Here is an 18,944-nt window from a genome sequence, read left to right on the forward strand (position 1 = left end):
ACCATGAGTACAGAAATCGAATGCCATCCATAAATGCAGAAATCTTTCCAGAAGATCTGTGTGGTGTGCTGTTACATATACAAAGAAGGCAAAAGCATATGGTTGTAATGAAGCCACTACCCTAAGATCTGCATATCAGTTTGCGTGTAGATGGTCTCTGGATATAACTGCAGCCTTGCACACAATGTCAAATTATGATTGAATGCTTATTGATGGTGAAGAAAACCTTGATTTATACATAATTACATTAATACATAATAGCTACATAAATATATAATATAAAATTATCTTCCTTTGTATTTATAACTTCACATAATGAGAATATATTTTTGGGAGTATCATGTACCATAAGGCCTATGGTAGTATCTCTGCAAGAAGCAGACTAATCATACTTAGAGTCTGCTGGAACGACTAAAGCTGGACAGGAACAAAAAATTCAACTAATATTTTAACTTTATTTTACAAACAGAAACTGGAGCTCAGATAAGTCAAGAAATTTTCTCACAATGGCCCAGCATATTCATAATAGAACTAGGACTAGAAGCCATTTATTTTATTTTTAGTTCAATGCTTTCTCAGACTGATTCCATTTCCTAGCATGGATTAGGACTGCTCAATGTAATCAGTGATTTATTTTTAATTCTCTTTTTCTTTGTGTCTCCTGTGGGAGGAAAATAAAAAGGTGTTCTTGCTTCTGTGGACATATCTGGAGGCTGCTAAGATCTACACACTGCTATCATATAGAGCATATCCCCCTCTGTGACATTTAAATCTTACTTTTATGGATCATTCAGTGTGTTTCTCAGCTTATCCTCCTTTTAACACATGTACTTTTAAAGCATTTAATCATGATTTGAGAATTTTTTTTTTTTCCTAACAAACCTCTAGCCTGGAATCTCATGACATTACCGATTGAGAAGAAATATGTTAGTGATTTAGATACAAGAATGTCTCTAGAATGTTATATTAAAATATAAGTGTTCACCTTATTTGTAACTTGAACAAAAGTCTCTGGAGTGTGAGTCTGTCTTTCAAGTAAAACAAATTTTAATGTTTATTTTCAGTTGTTTACAACTTCTCTCTTATACTTACTTTTCTTCCTTTTTATTTCCATAAATTAAAATTTTATTTTATAATATAAAAACCTCAACTTCTCTCTTATACTTACTTTTCTTCCTTTTTATTTCCATAAATTAAAATTTTATTTTATAATATAAAAACCTTAGGTTCCTAGGGAGTTTTGGGAATTAAAAAAAAATGTGGTGTGTGTATGTTTCCATATCTTTTTGCAGTGTCTTTTCTTAGTTGAAAAGCTGCGTTTGGGTACAGTGTCACTGATGGAATTGAGCAATTTTTGTTTTTCTAACTTTTGTAGCTCTGGCTAGTTTCACAGTGCTTCTATCAGTTGAAATGGCATCTTTGACTTTAGCCAAGTGTAGGTTATTAGGTTATGAGTGCCAAAAATGATGAGTTATCTCCACACTTCATCCAGCATGAATAAAAGCAAGATTGTAAAATAATTATAATCTCTCAGAGCAAAGCCAGCCATGCAGCTTCAGCTCATCTTTCTGCATTAATTTGTATACAGTTCTTATTTTAACAGAACAAACTTTCTGAGGGTACTCACATGGGACTGCTGAACCAGCTGTACAACTTTTATTTTGAAGAAAAAAAGTTGAGCCTCTGAACGGGCTGTTTTAAAGACAGGGAGGGACTTAGCTTTCCGAGCTTGACCAGCATGTGGAAGGAGTGTTCTCATGGCTGCGATAACTTAGGAAGCTCCTACCTGGGTGCCACAGGGGTAGGAAGGTTTCTGTTTGTTTTGTTCCGTTTCCGGGGGTCCCGTGCACTTCTCTTGCCCATGTCAACGTGACTCTTGGTGTTTTTGCACACCCTGCTCTGTGGGGGAGTGCCCCATCGTGCCTGTCTTATGTGGCCTCTATGGACACATTGCTCAGCTGGCAGAGAGCAGGGAAGTTTTCTCCCAGCACCCAAAAAGAGAAAGAGGAAACTACTTTTGCCTTCTGGGCTCCTTCAGGGCAATAGATCAGGATAAGCTTCCACATTCTCTCCCTGGATTTCTGGAGTGGTTTCCAGGAACAAGCTAAACTTTCACCTTTAAATGGATGACCATGTCACAATCAGGAGGAAACATCTCCAAAGACCCATCTTTAGGTAAGTCATGATGTATCCTAGATAGCTCCAGGGCTATCAGGAAAAATAATTTCTTTTTCATCCTTAACTTGTGAATTCTGGCACTAAGTTATAACAAAGCAATGAAGACTGTGCCTAAAGTGTAACTTCATGCATATTGAAGGAGTTCTTTTATTTTTTATTTTCTGAAACCCTATGCACAAGCTTCTATCAGTTTTTCAAAATGTATTTTAAAAACGTATTAGCTTTTCATGTAGTTCAGTGACATAGCACTAGAAAAACTTCTGAAACATTATGCAATCCCTTGCTGTTTCTAGTGGTTGCATAGCCCTGTAAATGGGAAATGTGTGGTTCTTTCAACTGATTTCTCTCAGAAGTAGTATTTTAGTGCTGTGAATGCTACGCTTCTTTGCAGTAATGTATGGGGAGACAAATTTGAACTTGATGGCTATTGTACTATACTATGGACATTTTACAGCTAATTTAGAAGTATCTGTACAGCAGTTAAGGAAACAGCAGGGCAATAGGAGATATTTTGCACCGGGGTGGGATCTTTGGCCAGGCAGAATGTAGATCTCGCATAACAGATTGGGCTAAGGTTTTATTTTGAGGGGGGAGAGACTCTTTCACTAAGAGACAGCAATTTCTTCTGCCTTGATCCTTTAGTTACCTGTTATGTAATTTAGAATCCAGAATTTGGAATTAAAGTTAACCATATATCAAATTTGGGCCTCTCCGCAAATAATATCTTAAATATACCAAAGACATCACATGTTAACAATACTAAATGTTAAGTTGTAGTCACTGGCTGTTGATCTTGAATTAACTACAGGATTGTAGAAGTTTATGGATGAAATTCCTACATTGTGTGGTTGTTAAATAATAAGAGTGGGCCTTCAAAGAATAGAATTATACATAAAATGTTTCCATTCTTATGTATTAATTAATCATTACTACAATATTGCTAGTAATATCAATATACTTTCATAAGGCTTAAAATGTTAGCTCAAATCTGTTTTAAAATCTTTTGAAGATATTTTCGAAGCTACATTACAAATTTAACATTATGCGTCTTTTTAAATATGCATTTGTAAATTTAACCAAAAATCCAAAAGGTGTATTCACCTCCCATGTTTCCTATGGCAGGAGCTGGAAACATTCTTTCAGTTCCTGTGCAGTTCACTACTATTTTCTTTCCAAGTGCATGTGTGACTTCAAGGAGGCATGAAAGTTGCACAGACAATTCCAAACTCAACCCCACTGAGACATCACTTAAAGAGGATACCTACAGAAGTTCAGGAAGGCAGGGCTATATTGGGTAAAATCAGATCCACTCAGCCATCAGCTTAAGTGTGTTATTCCATTGTGGAACTGCTCCTGCAGGTGGTCGCTCACTGGTTTAATGCCAAATCCTTGTCCCCTCCTGACGAATTATATGTTAAGGTGCCACTCTCAGGGGAATTGCAATTCAAGTGTGCTTCATATAAAGAGAGGATCCTTTGTGGAAGGTGGGATTCTTTGTCCAGATGATTAGAATACGGTTTGGTAAATTCAAATGATTGTTTCATGATACTGATGACCTAGAAGAGAAAACACAGCTACCAAAGAGGATATACGTTTATCCAGGCAATTATTTAAAGCCAAGTGCTGAAATGGGTTCCCGATTGAAAACAGATTAAGGCCAGATGTGGGATCATGGGTCTACTGGCATATTGACAGCTGGCTTTGCTTTTATCAAGATATGACTGTTATGAAGGAAAGGAGGGTGGAGAGTATCTTAAAAGATCCAAATGACTAGACATACTTTCTCAGAGAAAGTTTTAGGCTGTTCTTTCATGAAATGCAGCATGGGCTTTCTAATAGCTAATTGTGCTTCTGGGCAAGCTGAGAAATGGATTAAGCTTTCCTTCAGCATCTTTGGGCTTCTCTGGTGGCTCAGACTAGAGAGCCACCATTTTTTAATCTGGTGGCAGTAAAGAATCTGCTGGCAATGCAGGAGGCCTGGATTCTATCCCTGGGTCAGGAAGATCCCCTGGAGAAAGGAATGGCAACCCCATTCCAGTATTCTTGCCTGGAGGATTCCATGGATAGAGAGCTTGGTGGGCTACAGACCCAGTCCATGTGGTCGCAAAGAGTTGGACATGACTGAACGACTGATACTCTCTCTCTTGGCACCTTGGCTCTTAGCCCAAGTCCCACTTTATTTTCTTTGTTAGCCTCCTTTCCCAGCACCCCTGTTCCCTTGGCCTTCCCCTGAGCTGTCCAGCCTTTCACACTGAGGCATCTTTCTAGGCTTCCTTTTCTGGTCAGAGTCCCAGGTACAGACTTTTCCTTCTCAATATGTACAGTGTGTGTGCACCCTACTTCCTAAGAGATTTGCACACCTGTTCTCAATCTGTAAGCAAATCTCTGCTAGATTGTTTCATGTGTGTTAATTACAAGTTTAATAGAAATTTTGTGAAATATCTTTGCTCTTTTTTATTAAAAACTCATTTGAAATTTTAGCCTCTAAGAGATCAGCCTAGGTTTCTTTTTTTTAGAAACATCTGACATATTGACACCATTCAAATTTCTATATACAGGCTACTTTCTTCTGCAATTGAACCACAGCTTTAATTCAATTCACCTGTCACTCTCTTCTCGATTAGACATGACCATATCTAGGGGGAGGCATTGGGGAGGCCGCCAGTGGTAAAGAATCCACCTGCCAATTCAGGAAATGCAAGAGATGTGGGTTTGATCCTTGGGTGAGGAATATCCCCTGGAGTAGTTGACAGCAACCCACTCCAGTATTCTTGCCTGGAAAATTCCAAGGACAGAGTGGGTTACAGTCAGTGGGGTCACAAAGAGTCAGACACAACTGGGTATGCATGCACCATTGGAGAGTCCAGACACAAGAACAAAAAAACAACCTTACCTGCCCTTACAAAACATATCGTCTAGTGTATATCTAGGTAGCCATAAGAAAGGCACGTGATGGGTACCGAAAAGAAGATAACAACATCCTGGGGAATTGTAATGGAAAAGATAAATTTCAGTGAAAACTAATTCTGGCCCCTAAGTGAACTGAGAAAGATAAGAGCAATATTTTTAATATTATTATTATTTTTTAATGTTATATTTCCTTCATTTTCTAATTTTTAATTAGTTTTTATTGGAGGACAGTTGTTTTACAATGTTGTCTTAGTTTTAGCTAAGAGAAAGATTTTCTTTTACATTTAATTTTTGAGACAGAATTAATATCAATTTTTCATCAGCATGATCTCCCTAAATTTCAAATAATAAAGATCATCCATCAAGTGTAAAAAATTAATTGAGAGGTTTTAGAGGGGATGATGAATATTGAAATTCCATGGCTGATATGCTATTGGGAAGGTTGGGAGGAGCCTTATATGCTATTTAGAAACTGTCTCTAAGAATGTCTTGGTCTCCCACAATGCCGATTCCCAAATCATTTCACACAGTTAGGTGATGAAATCCATGTTTTAAAAGTCTTCCATGGAAAATTTAGATACGCATTTTCATCTCAGATCTGTGAAGCAAGGAGCAAAGGCAAGGCTTCTTTTATGGCCAAGGCTGAGTCTGTGTGTGCGCGCTTCATACATTTTGCATGTTGCTTCGGGATAAATGAGACTGTCCAGCCCGGAGCATGTAGAAATGATGCATCTCAGACACGTTTTGTGGTTCACTCTGCAGATGTTCTTGCAGCTCAGACTTGTACAGAGAAATCACTCTCCGTTTACTCAAGAGAAACACTTTAGGCTTATAATTTTCCAGGAAGGAAACACGATTACAAAACATATATTAATGCGTTTTCCATCAACAACACTGAGTTTGTTTCTCAGCACTTAGAAAATGAATTTGTATGGATCTTTAAAAATCTAAGATTTGAATCAGCACTTGATATTAGAGCTCTCTCATACGCACATTCTTTAGACGTTTAAAAACTTCTTTTTCTGTGTTACCACAGAGTTTGATCGTGTAGTAATCACAATTAATCTTTTTATATAAAAAGATTCATCAATTTATAGCATATTTCAGATGAAGTACCTTTGTCTAACTTCAGTAAAACAATTGCTGAAGATACTTCTATCTTATTGCATGCTCATATTGCTGAATGAACTTTCTATATTTCCAGAATATTACTCAATCTTAAACTTTGATACCAAGAAAAATCTATTTCTCCTAATAAAACTTCATCAGTGAAAATAATTCTTACCTGAATTACACTGCTATGAAATATATAAGTCTGGGTTTTTGTTATAATTATCTCCCCCAACTTGATTTGATATTTTATTTTTTTATCAAATTTTACTATATATACATCTTTTTTTCCTGTTTGTTGCTTCAAAGTCTTTCTGTAAGTATGTGGGAAAAATCAATTTAAAAAATAAATTGAAACTTTTTTCTTACATGTTAAGCCTTTTTTAGTGTTCTTTGGAACCAACAACCTTTTGAACCTCTCTCAGTGTTCAAAAGTGGATGTTATTTTTGTGGTTACTTTTCATCAGAAGTAGCACGAAAAAGCCACAAATGAAATCATGCAAATGGTTCTTCCTCAGCCCTAGAACTGAGAACTGGTCTGTGCATCCAGGAGCTGAGACAGTAAAGTACAGGTCGAATGGCTGTCAGGGCCCAAGACCAATGAAAATCATGTTGGGTTCTTCACAGCATTTAGAACATGCTGTTTCTTCTCTTTATGCCTTTTCAAAGTTTTATTTTTACAAGTGGCTGTTAGCAGAGGAATTCTGAGTGTGTTTTTGGCAGGCATATTCTCTTCACATGGAGATGTGGAAAGCAGTGAGATGCCTAGGAAAAGAAAGGCAGCCCTAATTTTGTTTGTGTACCTAATGGAGATGATTAGTACCCTATTGCTGGGTCTGAATTCTTGTTTCAAGGTTGTGATCTATGCTTTATAGAGAAATAGCATAAAATATCCATTACATATTTAAAATTGTATACCTTTTGGAGTGTAATCATTTTTTTAGTCCCACATTTAAGCTCAGTGTGTTAACATCGGTGTCAAAGCTAGTTCAGAAGTTGCAGAGGTGACACCACATTCCTGACTTTCAGATAGGAATAAATAATCAGTAATATTACTGATTTTCTAAAAAAAAAAATTTTAAACAGTAATAAGGTGGAACACCTGACCACTTTGCTGATTTACAGAAGTTTTCTAGGCAGTTTTCTACTGAGTGTTTCCGAGCCATTTACTTCAGTGTTTTGGGAATAATAAAAAATGGGAACAAGTAATATAAAATGTAAACTCACTTCAAAGTTTAAAGAAATTGTATTGCTAATACATTGTTGATATTGGCATTTTCATCTCATAAATATGTATTTATGATATTCTGTGCTTCAATTTCTTTTTAACACTTCCTCAACAAAAAATGTGTACTTTAGCCAGAAATTTTAGTACAAAGTCATCAGAGTGAAAATTACATAGAAAAAATTAACTGGTGAAGTAGTATAATATATTGGGGCTTCCCCCGTGGCTCAGTGGTAAAGAATCTGCCTGCCAATGCAGGAGACTCAGGAGACGCGGGTTCAATCCCTGGGCTGGGAAGATCCCCTGGAGGAGGAAATGGCAACCCACTCCAGTATTCTTGCCTGGGAAATCCTATGGACAGCGGAGCCTAGTGGGCTGCAGTCCATGGAGTCGAGAAGAGTCAAACAAGACTGAATGCACACACATACACTGCTGCTGCTGCTAAGTCACTTCAGTCGTGTCCGACTCTGTGCGACCCCATAGACGGCAGCCCACCAGGCTCCCCCATCCCTGGGATTCTCCAACCAAGAACAGTGGAGTGGGTTGCCATTTCTCTCCAATGCATGAAAGTGAAAAGGGAAGGTGAAGTCGCTCAATCGTGCCTGACTCTTAGTGACCCCATGGACTGCAGCCTACCAGGCTCCTCCATCCGTGGGATTTTCCAGGCAAGAGTACTGGAGTGGGTTGCCATTTCCTTCTCCAACACACATACCCACCTACCCAAAAATGTGTGATTCAGATAGAAATGTATATAGTACAAAGTCATCAGAGTGAAAATTACATAGAAAAAATTTATTAACTATGGTAGTAGTAGAGTATGTTAAATACCTTTTCTTCTATGAAATGTATTTTCTCCTAAGAAAAAGTTCTAGGTAAGTCAAATCCAAAACTTAATACAACTTTCTATGCTGCTGCTACTGCTGCTAAGTCACTTCAGTTGTGTCCGACTCTTAGTGACCCCATGGACTGCAGCCCACCAGGCTCCTCCATCCATGGGATTTTTCCAGGCAAGAGTACTGGAGTGGCGTGCCATTGGCTTCTCCAACAACTTTATATATATGAACATATTTTGCCAGTTTTTAAGACAAGTGATTGTGAATTCATTGAATTGACTTGCAATGGTTATATAGTCATATACTGGAAATTTAGGTTCAAGGGTTTTATTTAATAAATTATAATTTTAAAGTAAGTGATAATTGATAGAACAAAATAATTGCATTTGTTTCTACTTGCTATGAAAGTGAAAAATACTTTTGGAAAATAGACATAGTGATATGAATTTAAAATTTATGACATTATCAGACACAATGCTAATTAGTAGAACAAATATATTTTATAACAGACATTTATTAATATTTCTGTTGTCAAGATACTGTTGCTGCTAGTCATAAGTCATTGTGTGACTTTTAAGGAAGAAATAATTACAAATTAATCTTCAAAATAAATTACGAAGGTCAGAGTAAAACAACAAATACATTTGAATGTAAGGCAGGAAATATTTATCAAGAAAACATCTTAGACATTGTTGAGCTCTTTTTTTTTTTCCCACTTGTGATAAAAGTAGCTCTAATTTTTAAGAGGTCATCACAAATAAACTGTAATTTGGTAAACATTTTGAAGTCAGGCAATGAGTAATCTACTCCCATAGTATTACTTCATCCACAATTTACAAAAATTTAAATTATTTCCAATAAACTTATAACTAGTGGCAATAGCAGCAGTAGATATTAAAATTAATACCAAGAGCTACCATTCATCAGAATCTTAGCATATTTTTAGACAAGATACCAGCATATAATCTTCAGGGCAACTTCATGAGGAAGTATTAAATTTATAGATAATAATTTTGAATATAGGACTTCCCTGGTGCCTTAGATGGTAAAGAATCTGCCTGTAATAGAAGATACCCAGATTCAATCCCTGAGTTGGGAAGATCCCCTGGAGAAGGGAATGGCAATCCACTCCAGTATTCTTGCCTGGAAAATTCCATGGACAAAGGAGCCTGGAGGGCTATAGTCCATAGGGTTGCAAAAAGTTGGACATGAGTGAGTGACTAACATACACACACACACATGGATCCAAGAGCAAGGTATAGATAAAACATAAGACAGCACTTCTCACTAGGGAGCTATGCAAGTCCTATTTTCTAAGATAGAGATGCTTGGTGCTGTTTGCATTTATCTTGGATATTGGTATTGTTTAGGAACTGCTTTTCAAATGTTTGTAATGTTTGAAATGAGGAAAATCAAGATTATGCAGGTAAAATGATCTAGTGGGGATAATTTTGTGGTTTATATCATCTTGAAAATTTTCTATTTGAAATAATCAGCCTATTACTTATAGTGTTCAGGTGAAAAGCAATAAAAAATAATAATAATAGCAATGAAAAAATAATAGTAAGCTTAAAAATGACCTGTTGGTTTACAGAGAACAAGGTTAAAGAAGTCTGCATTATTTATAAACCTAGTCTCTGGTTCTGTGACTCGACATGACATAATTTTGATAGTTCTCATGGGAAAACTTCAGTTTATTTATATATTTGATTAAGTCCACTTGGACATGATCTTTAATTGAGCAAAATCCAACATTTCCTGAATTGGAGCTGCTGCAGGTGTAGGGGCAAGTCTTTTGAAGGAAAAGACGGTAAAGCTTCTTTGAAACATCCCAAGTGTGCTTTGTTAGAGTCATATTTTTGTTATGAAGAAGCGTTAATTCTGAGTCAAATTTGTGTCCATTTTTGCTATTTTGGTGATTCTAGCTTTTAGGATCTTAAGATGATATTTTTAGACATATTGATTATTAAATCAAAACAGATATTTAAATATTAATGATATATTCATTAACCAAGTGTTTGTAGGCATTGAAAGTAATAATAGACTTTTATTATGAAAATCATCACTTCAGCTTTAAAAATATGAATATTTAATTTGACACTTTTAAGGGTCAAAGAGCTTAGAACAAATTGTTTAGAGACCACTGGTAATAAAAAACAATAAGATTGTATCTTTAACATACAAATGTGGCAATTTTCTGAGTCCTAATTAAGGAATGAAAAGAAAGTTCTAATAGGTCAATAACTTTTAAAATTGTATCATTAAATTAAAATTTGGATGAAAGCAGGGACATGTGACAATCTGGACCATCTGTCTATTGTCAGTCTCTAATGAAGATTTCAAATGCTTATAATAATTCCAGTGGTGATGTCTTTCAGAAACAACATAAAAAGAAGTCTGTAATTTCTCTGCCCACTAATTACGTGTTGGCTTCACAATCCAGCTGCATCCAATTGTTTCTAATTCTGTGACCCATCTCATTTTCTCTGTATCTCTTTCACTGAGTGTTTTATTTCAGTCTATTATAGTTATCTAAGATCACCTCTTCTCCAAAACTGTAGGATTCCTGAGGGTAGAATCCATACTGAATCTCTGCATTTCTGAGAACTTTTGATAGAATGTGAGTCATAAGTAAGAACTGCAGTTCAGTTCAGTCTCACAGTTGTGTCTGACTCTCTCTGAGCACACGGACTGCAGCACTCCAGGCTTCCTTGTCTATCACCAACTCCCAAAGTTTGCTCAAACTCATGTCCACTGAGTCGGTGATATCATCCATCCTTCTCATCCTCTGTTGTCCCCTTCTCCTCCCTCCTTGAATCTTTCCCAGCATCAGGGTCTTTTCTAATGAATCAGCTCTTCCTATCAGGTCACCAAAGTATTGGAGTTTCAGCTTCAGCATCAGTCCTTCCAGTGAATATTCAGGACTGATTTCCTTTAGGATGGACTGGTTGGATCTCCTTGCTATCCAAGGGACTCTCCAACACCACAGTTCAAAAGCATCAATTCTTTGGTGCTCAGCTTACTTTATAGTTCAACTCTCACATCCACACATGACTACTGGAAAAACCATACCTTTGACTAGATGGACTTTTGTTGGCAAAGTAATATCTCTGCTTTTTAATATGCTGTCTAGGATGGTCATAGTTTATCTTCCAAGGAGCAAGTGTCTTTTAATTTCATGGCTACAGTCACCATCTGCATTGATTATGTAGCCCCCCAAAATAAAGTCTGACACTGTTTCCACTGTTTCCCCATCTATTTGCCATGAAGTAATGATACCGAATGCCATGATCTTAGTTTTCTGAATGTTGAGTTTTAAGCCAACTTTTTCACTCTCCTCGTTTACTTTCATCAAGAGGTTCTTTGGTTCTTCTTCACTTTCTGCCATAAGGGTGGTGTCATCTGTGTACCTGAGGTTATTGATATTTCTCCCTGCAATCTTGATTCCAGCCTGTGCTTCATTCAGCCCAGCATTTCTCATGATGTACTCTGAATGTAAGTTAAATAAGCAGGTGACAATATACAGCCTTGACATACTCCTTTCCTAATTTGGAACCAGCCTGTTGTTTCATGTCCAATTCTAGTTGTTGCTTCCTGACATGTATACAGATTTCTCATGAGACAGGTCAGATGGGCTGGTATTCCCATCTCTTGAAGAATGAGACTTTGACACAGTCAAAGGCTTTGGCATAGTAAAAAAAAAAAAAAAAAAACACAACAGAAGTAGATGTTTTTCTGGAACTCTTGCTTTTTCAGTGAACCAATAGATGCTGGCAATTTGATCTCTGGTTCCTTTGCCTTTTCTAAATCAGTTTGGACATCTGGAAGTTCACGGTTTACGTACTGTTGAAGCCTGGCTTGGAGAATTTTGAACATTACTTTGCTAGTGTGTGAGATGATTGCAATTGTGCAGTAGTTTGAGCATTCTTTGGCATTGCCTTTCTTTGGGATTGGAATGAAAACCGACCTTTTCCAGTCCTGTGGCCACTGCTGAGTTTTCCAAATTTGCTGGCATATTGAGTGCATCTCTTTCACATCGTCATCTTCTAGGATTTGAAATAGCTCAATTGGAATTCCATCATGTCCACTAGTTTTGTTCTTAGTAATGATTCCTAAGGCCCACTTGACTTTGTATTCCAAGATGCTTGGCTTTAGGTGAGTGATCACACCATTGTGGTTATCTGGGTCATGAAGATATTGTCTGTATAGTTCTTCTGTGTATTCTTGCTACCTCTTCTAAATATCTTCTGCTTCTGTTAGGTCCATACTGTTTCTGTCTTTTATTGTTCCCATCTTTGCATGAAATATTCCCTTGATATCTCTAATTTTCTTGAATAGACCTATAGTCTTTCCCATTTTATTGTTTTCCTCTATTTTGTTGAACTGATCACTGAGGAAGCCTTTCTCTTATCTCTCCTTGCTATTCTTTGGAACTCTGCATTCAAATAAGTATCTTTCCTTTTCTCCTTTGCCTTTAGCTTCTCTTCTTTTCTCAGCTATTTGTAAGGCCTCCTCAGCAACCATTTTGCCTTTTTGCTTTCCTTTTTCTTGGAGATGGTCTTGATCACTGCCTCTTGTACAGATTTATGAACTTCCATCCATAGTTCATCAGGCTTTCTATCAGGTCTAATCCCTTGAATATATTTGTCACTTCCACTGTATAATGGAAAAGGGTTTGATTTAGGTCATACCTGAATGCTCTAGTGGTTTTCCCTACTTCCTTCAATTTCAGTCTTAATTTGGCAATAAGGAGTTCATGATCTAAGCCACAGTCAGCTCCCAGTCTTATTTTTGCTGATTGTATAGAGCCTCTCCATCTTTGGCTGCAAAGAATATAATCAATCTGTGTTTGGTATTGACCATCTGGTGATGTCCATGTGTAAAGTTGTCACTTGTCTTGTTGGAAGAGGGTGTTTGCTCTGACCAGGGAGTTCTCTTGGCAAAACTCTGTTAATCTTTGCCCTGCTTCATTCCGCATTCCAAGGCTAAACTTGCCTGTTACTCCAGGTGTTTCTTCACTTCCTACTTTTGCATTCCAGTCCCCCATAATGAAAAGGACATCTTTTTGGGTGTTAGTTCTAGAAGGTCTTGTAGTTCTTCATAGAACCATTCAATGTCAGCTTCTTCAGCATCGCTGGTCGGGGCTAGACTTGGGTTACTGTGATTTTGAATGGTTTGCCTTGGAAACGAACAGAGATCATTCTGTTGTCATTGAGAGTGCATCCAAGTACTGCATTTTGGACTCTCTTGTTGACTATGATTGCAACTCCATTTCTTCTAAGGGACTCTTGCCCACAGTAGCCGATAGAATGGTCATCTGAGTTAAATTCACCCATTCCAGTCTATTTTGGTTCGCTGATTCCTAGAATATCTACGTTCACTCTTGCCATCTCTTGTTTGACCACTTCCAATTTGCCTTGATTCATGGACCAAACATTCCAGGTTCCTATGCAGTATTGCTCTTTACAGCATGGGACTTTACTTTATCACCAGTCCCATCCACAACTGGGTGTTGTTTTTGCTTTGGCTCCGTCTCTTCATTCTTCTTGAGTTACTTCTCCACTGATCTCCAGTAGCACATTAGGCACCTACTGACCTGGGGAGTTCATCTTTCAGTGTCCTATCTTTTTGCCTTTTCATACTGTTCAGAGACTGAGCCAGAACTGTATTTGAGTGTCTCCTGCAGAGGTATGGGACAGCAGTGCGCAGGGGCTCTGGGTGCAGCAGATGTGAGTTATGGCATAAGCCCTCTTGGAGGAGGTCACCATTACTTCATGACAGAGCTGCCAGAACTTACACAGAACTGGGGAATCAGACTCTTGAAGGGCACAAACAAAAAGCTTGTGTGCAGCAGGACCCAGGAGAAAGGAGCAGTAGCCCCAAAAGAGACTGACCCAGACTTTCCTGTGAGTGTTCAGGAGTCTCTGGCAGAGGTGTGCACCAGAGGTGGCCTGCTGCAGGGTGAGGGGCACTCAGTGTAGCAGTGCATGCTTGGGACCTTTTGAAGGAGGTCGCCATTATCTTCATTACCTCCACCATAGTTTGGCCTCACTTCAAACAACAAGAAGTGAGCACAACCCTGCCCATCAACAGAAAATTGGATTAAAGATTTACTGAGGATGGCACTGCCTTTCAGAACAAGACCCAGTTTCCCCCTCAGTCAGTCTCTCCCATCAGGAAGCTTCCATAAGCTCCTTATCCTTATCCATCAGAGGGCCAACAGAATGAAAACCACAGTCACAGAAAACTAACCAAACTAATCACATGGACCACAGCCTTTCCTAACTCAATGAAACTATGAGCCCTGCCATGTAGGACCATGCAAAGCGGATGGGTCATGGTGGAGAGTTCTGACAAAACATGGTCCACTGGAGAAGGGAGTGGCAAACCACTTCTTGCCTTGAGACCCCAATGAACAGTATGAAAAGTAAGAACTTACCCAGTCTTTAAACTTAAATACCTAAAAAACCAGGTCAGTATTATAAATGTTTGAAATAGAAAGTGTTGGGAACTGTGATAGATGAAAAGCAAAAAGCGTTTGGTCTCACATTTTTAAAAAACACTGATAGACTAGACAAAATCCAACTGCACTCTGGTAGCTGATGACTTTTAAAATGAATGAATGATAACACAAAGAATAATTTGTTTCCTTAGGTCCACATATTGGTTCTGTCTCCATTTTCAGGGTGAATTATGAGGGTAAATCTTGACTGAGAATTCTTGCAACTATATCCAAGAGGATGACTAGAGGAATGGGCACATGGCTCTTGTTTCTAATGCCAGTTAAAGAATGAGAAAACCACTATAATCTACAACACACTTCTACTGATAATCTGTACATAATTTTGTGGCACTAAAGGGATAGATGAAGAAACATATAATGATTAATGAATAAAATAGATTCATTTTAGCCCCATCTTGAATCATCCTAGAATCAGGGAATTCAATGTCTATAGCCCTATCCTTGAACAACTATGACTTGTTAGAAGGCACTTTGTCAAATGGAAATCTGTCTTTCTATCAATACAATCTTTTTTTCTCTCTTAGTAGAACTGGCACTCGAAGGATCCAAATGCTGTCTATAACAGCACAACCTTTCAAACACTGAAGACAACTGTGTCTGCTTTTAATGTTTATAAATCTCCCTAATGGACTTCTCAGGTGGAACAGTGGTAAAGAATCTGCTTGTTAATGCAGGAGATGCAGGTTCGATCCCTGAGTTGGGAAGATCCCCTGGAGCAGAAAATGGCAACCCGCTCCAGTATTCTTGCCTAGAAAATTCCATGGATGGAGGAGCCTAGTGGGCTATAATCCACAGAGTCACACAGCATCAGACTCAACTAAGCACACACACAAAGCATAGCGACTTAAAATGACGTGAGTCTACAGATTACGCCAAGAGGTTCGGTAATCAGTGTCCAACTCGATAGATTTCAGTGGAGCTTTCTCATGCATCTATGGCCAGATGATGAGTTTGCTGTGAGCTGGCTGGTCTAGGAAGACCTCAGTTATATCAATAACAACTTGGGATTCCTCCGTGTGTCCCTTTTATCCCTTCGGCAGATTAGCCTGGACATGTTCTCATGGTACTAACAGGAATCCATGAGAAGAAGCATAAACTCACACTTTTCAAGGCTCTGATTCAGTCACCTTTCTACTTCCCATTGGAAAAATCAGAAAGTTACATGACAACCCGAGAATCGGGTAGATGGCATTAATAAAAAGAAACACATATGCCTGGGTTGATTAATATAATTAATGCTTTCTGAAAGCACTTACGCTCTTTTTGATTCTTCTTTCCTTTAGTCCATCTATAGTTCATTCAACCATTGAAGAGACAGCAATAATTTGAATTTTCCTTTCATTCTATTAAAGTTATCTGAGTGACCAAGGAGAATAGGAAAAAAAAAAAATGTATGTATATATAAACAGAAGAGTGAGTCCAGTTGTCCATTAGGTGGCTAATAGGCCAAATGTGGCTCACCTGACTTCAGGTTATAGCATGCCTGAAATTACTGGTTTAAAAAGTTTAAAAAAAAAAAACCCTTAAAAAAGTTCCACTTAATTGCCTAAAACATGAGCTGTTAAACCCATAATGATGGCCTATACTTTCCTAATTCCTTTTGGAGAATTGATTTTTACTGTGTCATGCTAACAGACTTGGAGAAAATTAATTATCTTGATAAAAGCTGAATAAAATTTATTACATGATTTTGGACAATTCTATTCCAGTTCCACTAAAACTATGACTTAGAAAAAAGGCCTTGTAAATAGTAAAATGAAAGAATACTTCCTTTTGCATTTGAATAATAAAGTTTCATCAATAATGTGTCTTCTCTAGGGATTTATGATTATATTCTTTTAAAAAGGACCTATTTTTTTATGAGATAGATTTATATTGTTTTCTATTACTGGACCCTCCAAAACAGTACAATAATAAGTAAATGTTTTCATAAATGCAACACATTATAAAATTCCTCTCTTAAATCAGTGATTCATAGAATGAATGTTTGCTATTGATACTAGAATTACTGTTTACAAAACTAAACTGAACTGAACTGAACTAAACTAAAATAAAACAAACTTCTGAAGTCCTAAGCTCAGAGAGTCTGCTTCTGTAGGTCTGGAAGTAGAAAGCTTTGGTTATTTTTATGTGCTCCCCAGTCTATTGCTGATTCATAGCTAGATTGGGAGCCACTTTCCTTAATGATATAATTTACATACAATAGGAATGGAAAAGCAGAGTAATTTGGAAAACCTTTTAATAAGATTAGCATCAACATTGGAAATTATAAAAATATATTTTTTTCAGGTGAAATGAATGTTATTAATTAAATAAACTGGTAATTAATTTTATTTAAAGTGATATGTCCCTTCCCCTCCCCACCTCTGGCAACCACCAACCTGTGCTCTGTATCTATGAGCTTGTTTTGTTTTGTTCTAGAAATGCATAGGCGAGGGCATATGGTATTTTTTTTTTTCAGTTTTTATTTTTTAAATTTTAAAATCTTTAATTCTTACATGCGTTCCCAAACATGAACCCCCCCTCCCACTTCCTTCCCCATAACATCTCTCTGGGTCATCCCCATGCACCAGCCCCAAGCATGCTGCATCCTGCGTCAGACATAGACTGGCGATTCAATTCTTACATGATAGTATACATGTTAGAATGTCATTCTCCCAAATCATCCCACCCTCTCCCTCTCCCTCTATTTTATTTTTTCATTCAAATATTTCTGTGAGTACAGGGGACCTATGAATATGAAGAGGGCTAAGTTTCTCCTCTAAAATACCTTAAACTCTTTTTTTTAGGATGTAGGTCTATAAAATACAGAGACAAATTACCATGAACTCCAAAGCAGTGGTCCTCAGCTTTGGCTGTTTTACAGTCACTTGGGAATTAAAAATCCCCACCTATTCTATCAAAATTGCTGGAAGAGACTTAGGAACAAGTGTTTTAAAACCTCTGTAATTATTCCTAATGCGTTAGGAATACAGTCACATTTGAGAACTACTGCCTTTAGGAGAAGCATACATGGAGGACGGTGACAGGAGAGGGAGGAACAATTGAACACTGAGTAGTAGTAGCCTTTCGACAGGCAAGCAGGAGAAAGAAAGGACATCAAAAAGATGGCACAGCGTGAGCAAAGGCATGGGCATACGAAGGTACAGAAGAGTGGCAGCGCATTTTGCCAACAGGGAGAGTTTCTGAAAGGCTAGCATAGAACTGAGCTTCTGTATGTGGAAAAGGCTTGTAGCTGAAAGCTTGGTTAGGGCTAGTGAGTCGAAGTCCATACTACATTCATTTTGTAAAGATATTCTGTCGCTCCCCTGGTCTGTTGTTAAAACTGACAAAACTGATGAATCAAACTCCTGAGCTCAGTATGTCCTAAATGCTATTTTGCTGTAGAGCACTATTCCCCAGAGATACTCTGAACAAAACCATTGAATAAGTTTGGAAAATACTGCCTGGTGTACTTATTCTCCTCTTAGAGATTTATAAGGAGTATTAGAATTCTTGCCGTAAAACAAGTTTTTTACTCCAGTATTACCCAAATCACATTACTTCTATATGATGCTTATTAGTAATCTCCAGAAATTAATGCTTCAAATTATACATTTTTATTCCCCTAAATTTTTTTCAAAACATTTTTTTCAAAAAATTTTTATTTCTTTTATTTTTCTGAAATTCATTTTATTTTTCAGGTAGTCTTGTTTTCTTCCTTTAATTATTTCTTCTCTTATTCATGTTGCTTAGAATAGAATCTGACCCCAAGAAATATCTTCATAGTTCACATTCTTTTATCTACTCTTAGAGAAAGTTTTCACTTTCATGCATTGGAGAAGAAAATGGCAACCCACTCCAGTGTTCTTGCCTGGAGAATCCCAGGGATGGGGGAGCCTGGTGGGCTGCCATCTCTGGGGTCGCACAGAGTCGGACACGACTGAAGCGACTCAGCAGCAACAGAGAAACTTAGGCAAAAAAATGTTGCCTTGTTGAGTGAATAGTTAATGTTCTATTACATAACTATGATGGTGTGAGTTTAAAAAAAGGAAAAGAAATATTTTGAAAAGGTTGAGAAGTGATGGACAATGTCATATTATTGAAACAGCTGAGACCAAATTAAGGAATAACAGATGGGAACTATGTGTGGATTATCACACCCAGGTATCACTATAGACACAAA

At 37.5% G+C, this 18,944-nt stretch overlaps 1 protein-coding gene across 6 annotated transcripts in view; it reads left to right on the forward strand.

Annotated features, from left to right (window-relative positions):
• Positions 1 to 18,944, forward strand: part of PDE1A (phosphodiesterase 1A) — a 401,628-nt gene that overhangs the window by 107,216 nt on the left and 275,468 nt on the right. For 2 of the 6 annotated variants that reach the window (XM_004004531.6, XM_060409674.1), the window contains exon 1: positions 1,726 to 2,175. The exons of the other annotated variants lie outside the window; for them this stretch is intronic. In XM_004004531.6, the coding sequence (XP_004004580.2) occupies positions 2,123 to 2,175 (53 nt within the window). In that variant the 5' untranslated portion in view covers positions 1,726 to 2,122. Of the gene's footprint in view, positions 1 to 1,725; positions 2,176 to 18,944 lie in introns of those variants that run through there. 6 annotated transcript variants of the gene reach the window in all.

The sequence above is a fragment of the Ovis aries genome, chromosome 2, assembly GCF_016772045.2.
Source record: "Ovis aries strain OAR_USU_Benz2616 breed Rambouillet chromosome 2, ARS-UI_Ramb_v3.0, whole genome shotgun sequence".
Lineage (NCBI taxonomy): Eukaryota > Metazoa > Chordata > Mammalia > Artiodactyla > Bovidae > Ovis > Ovis aries.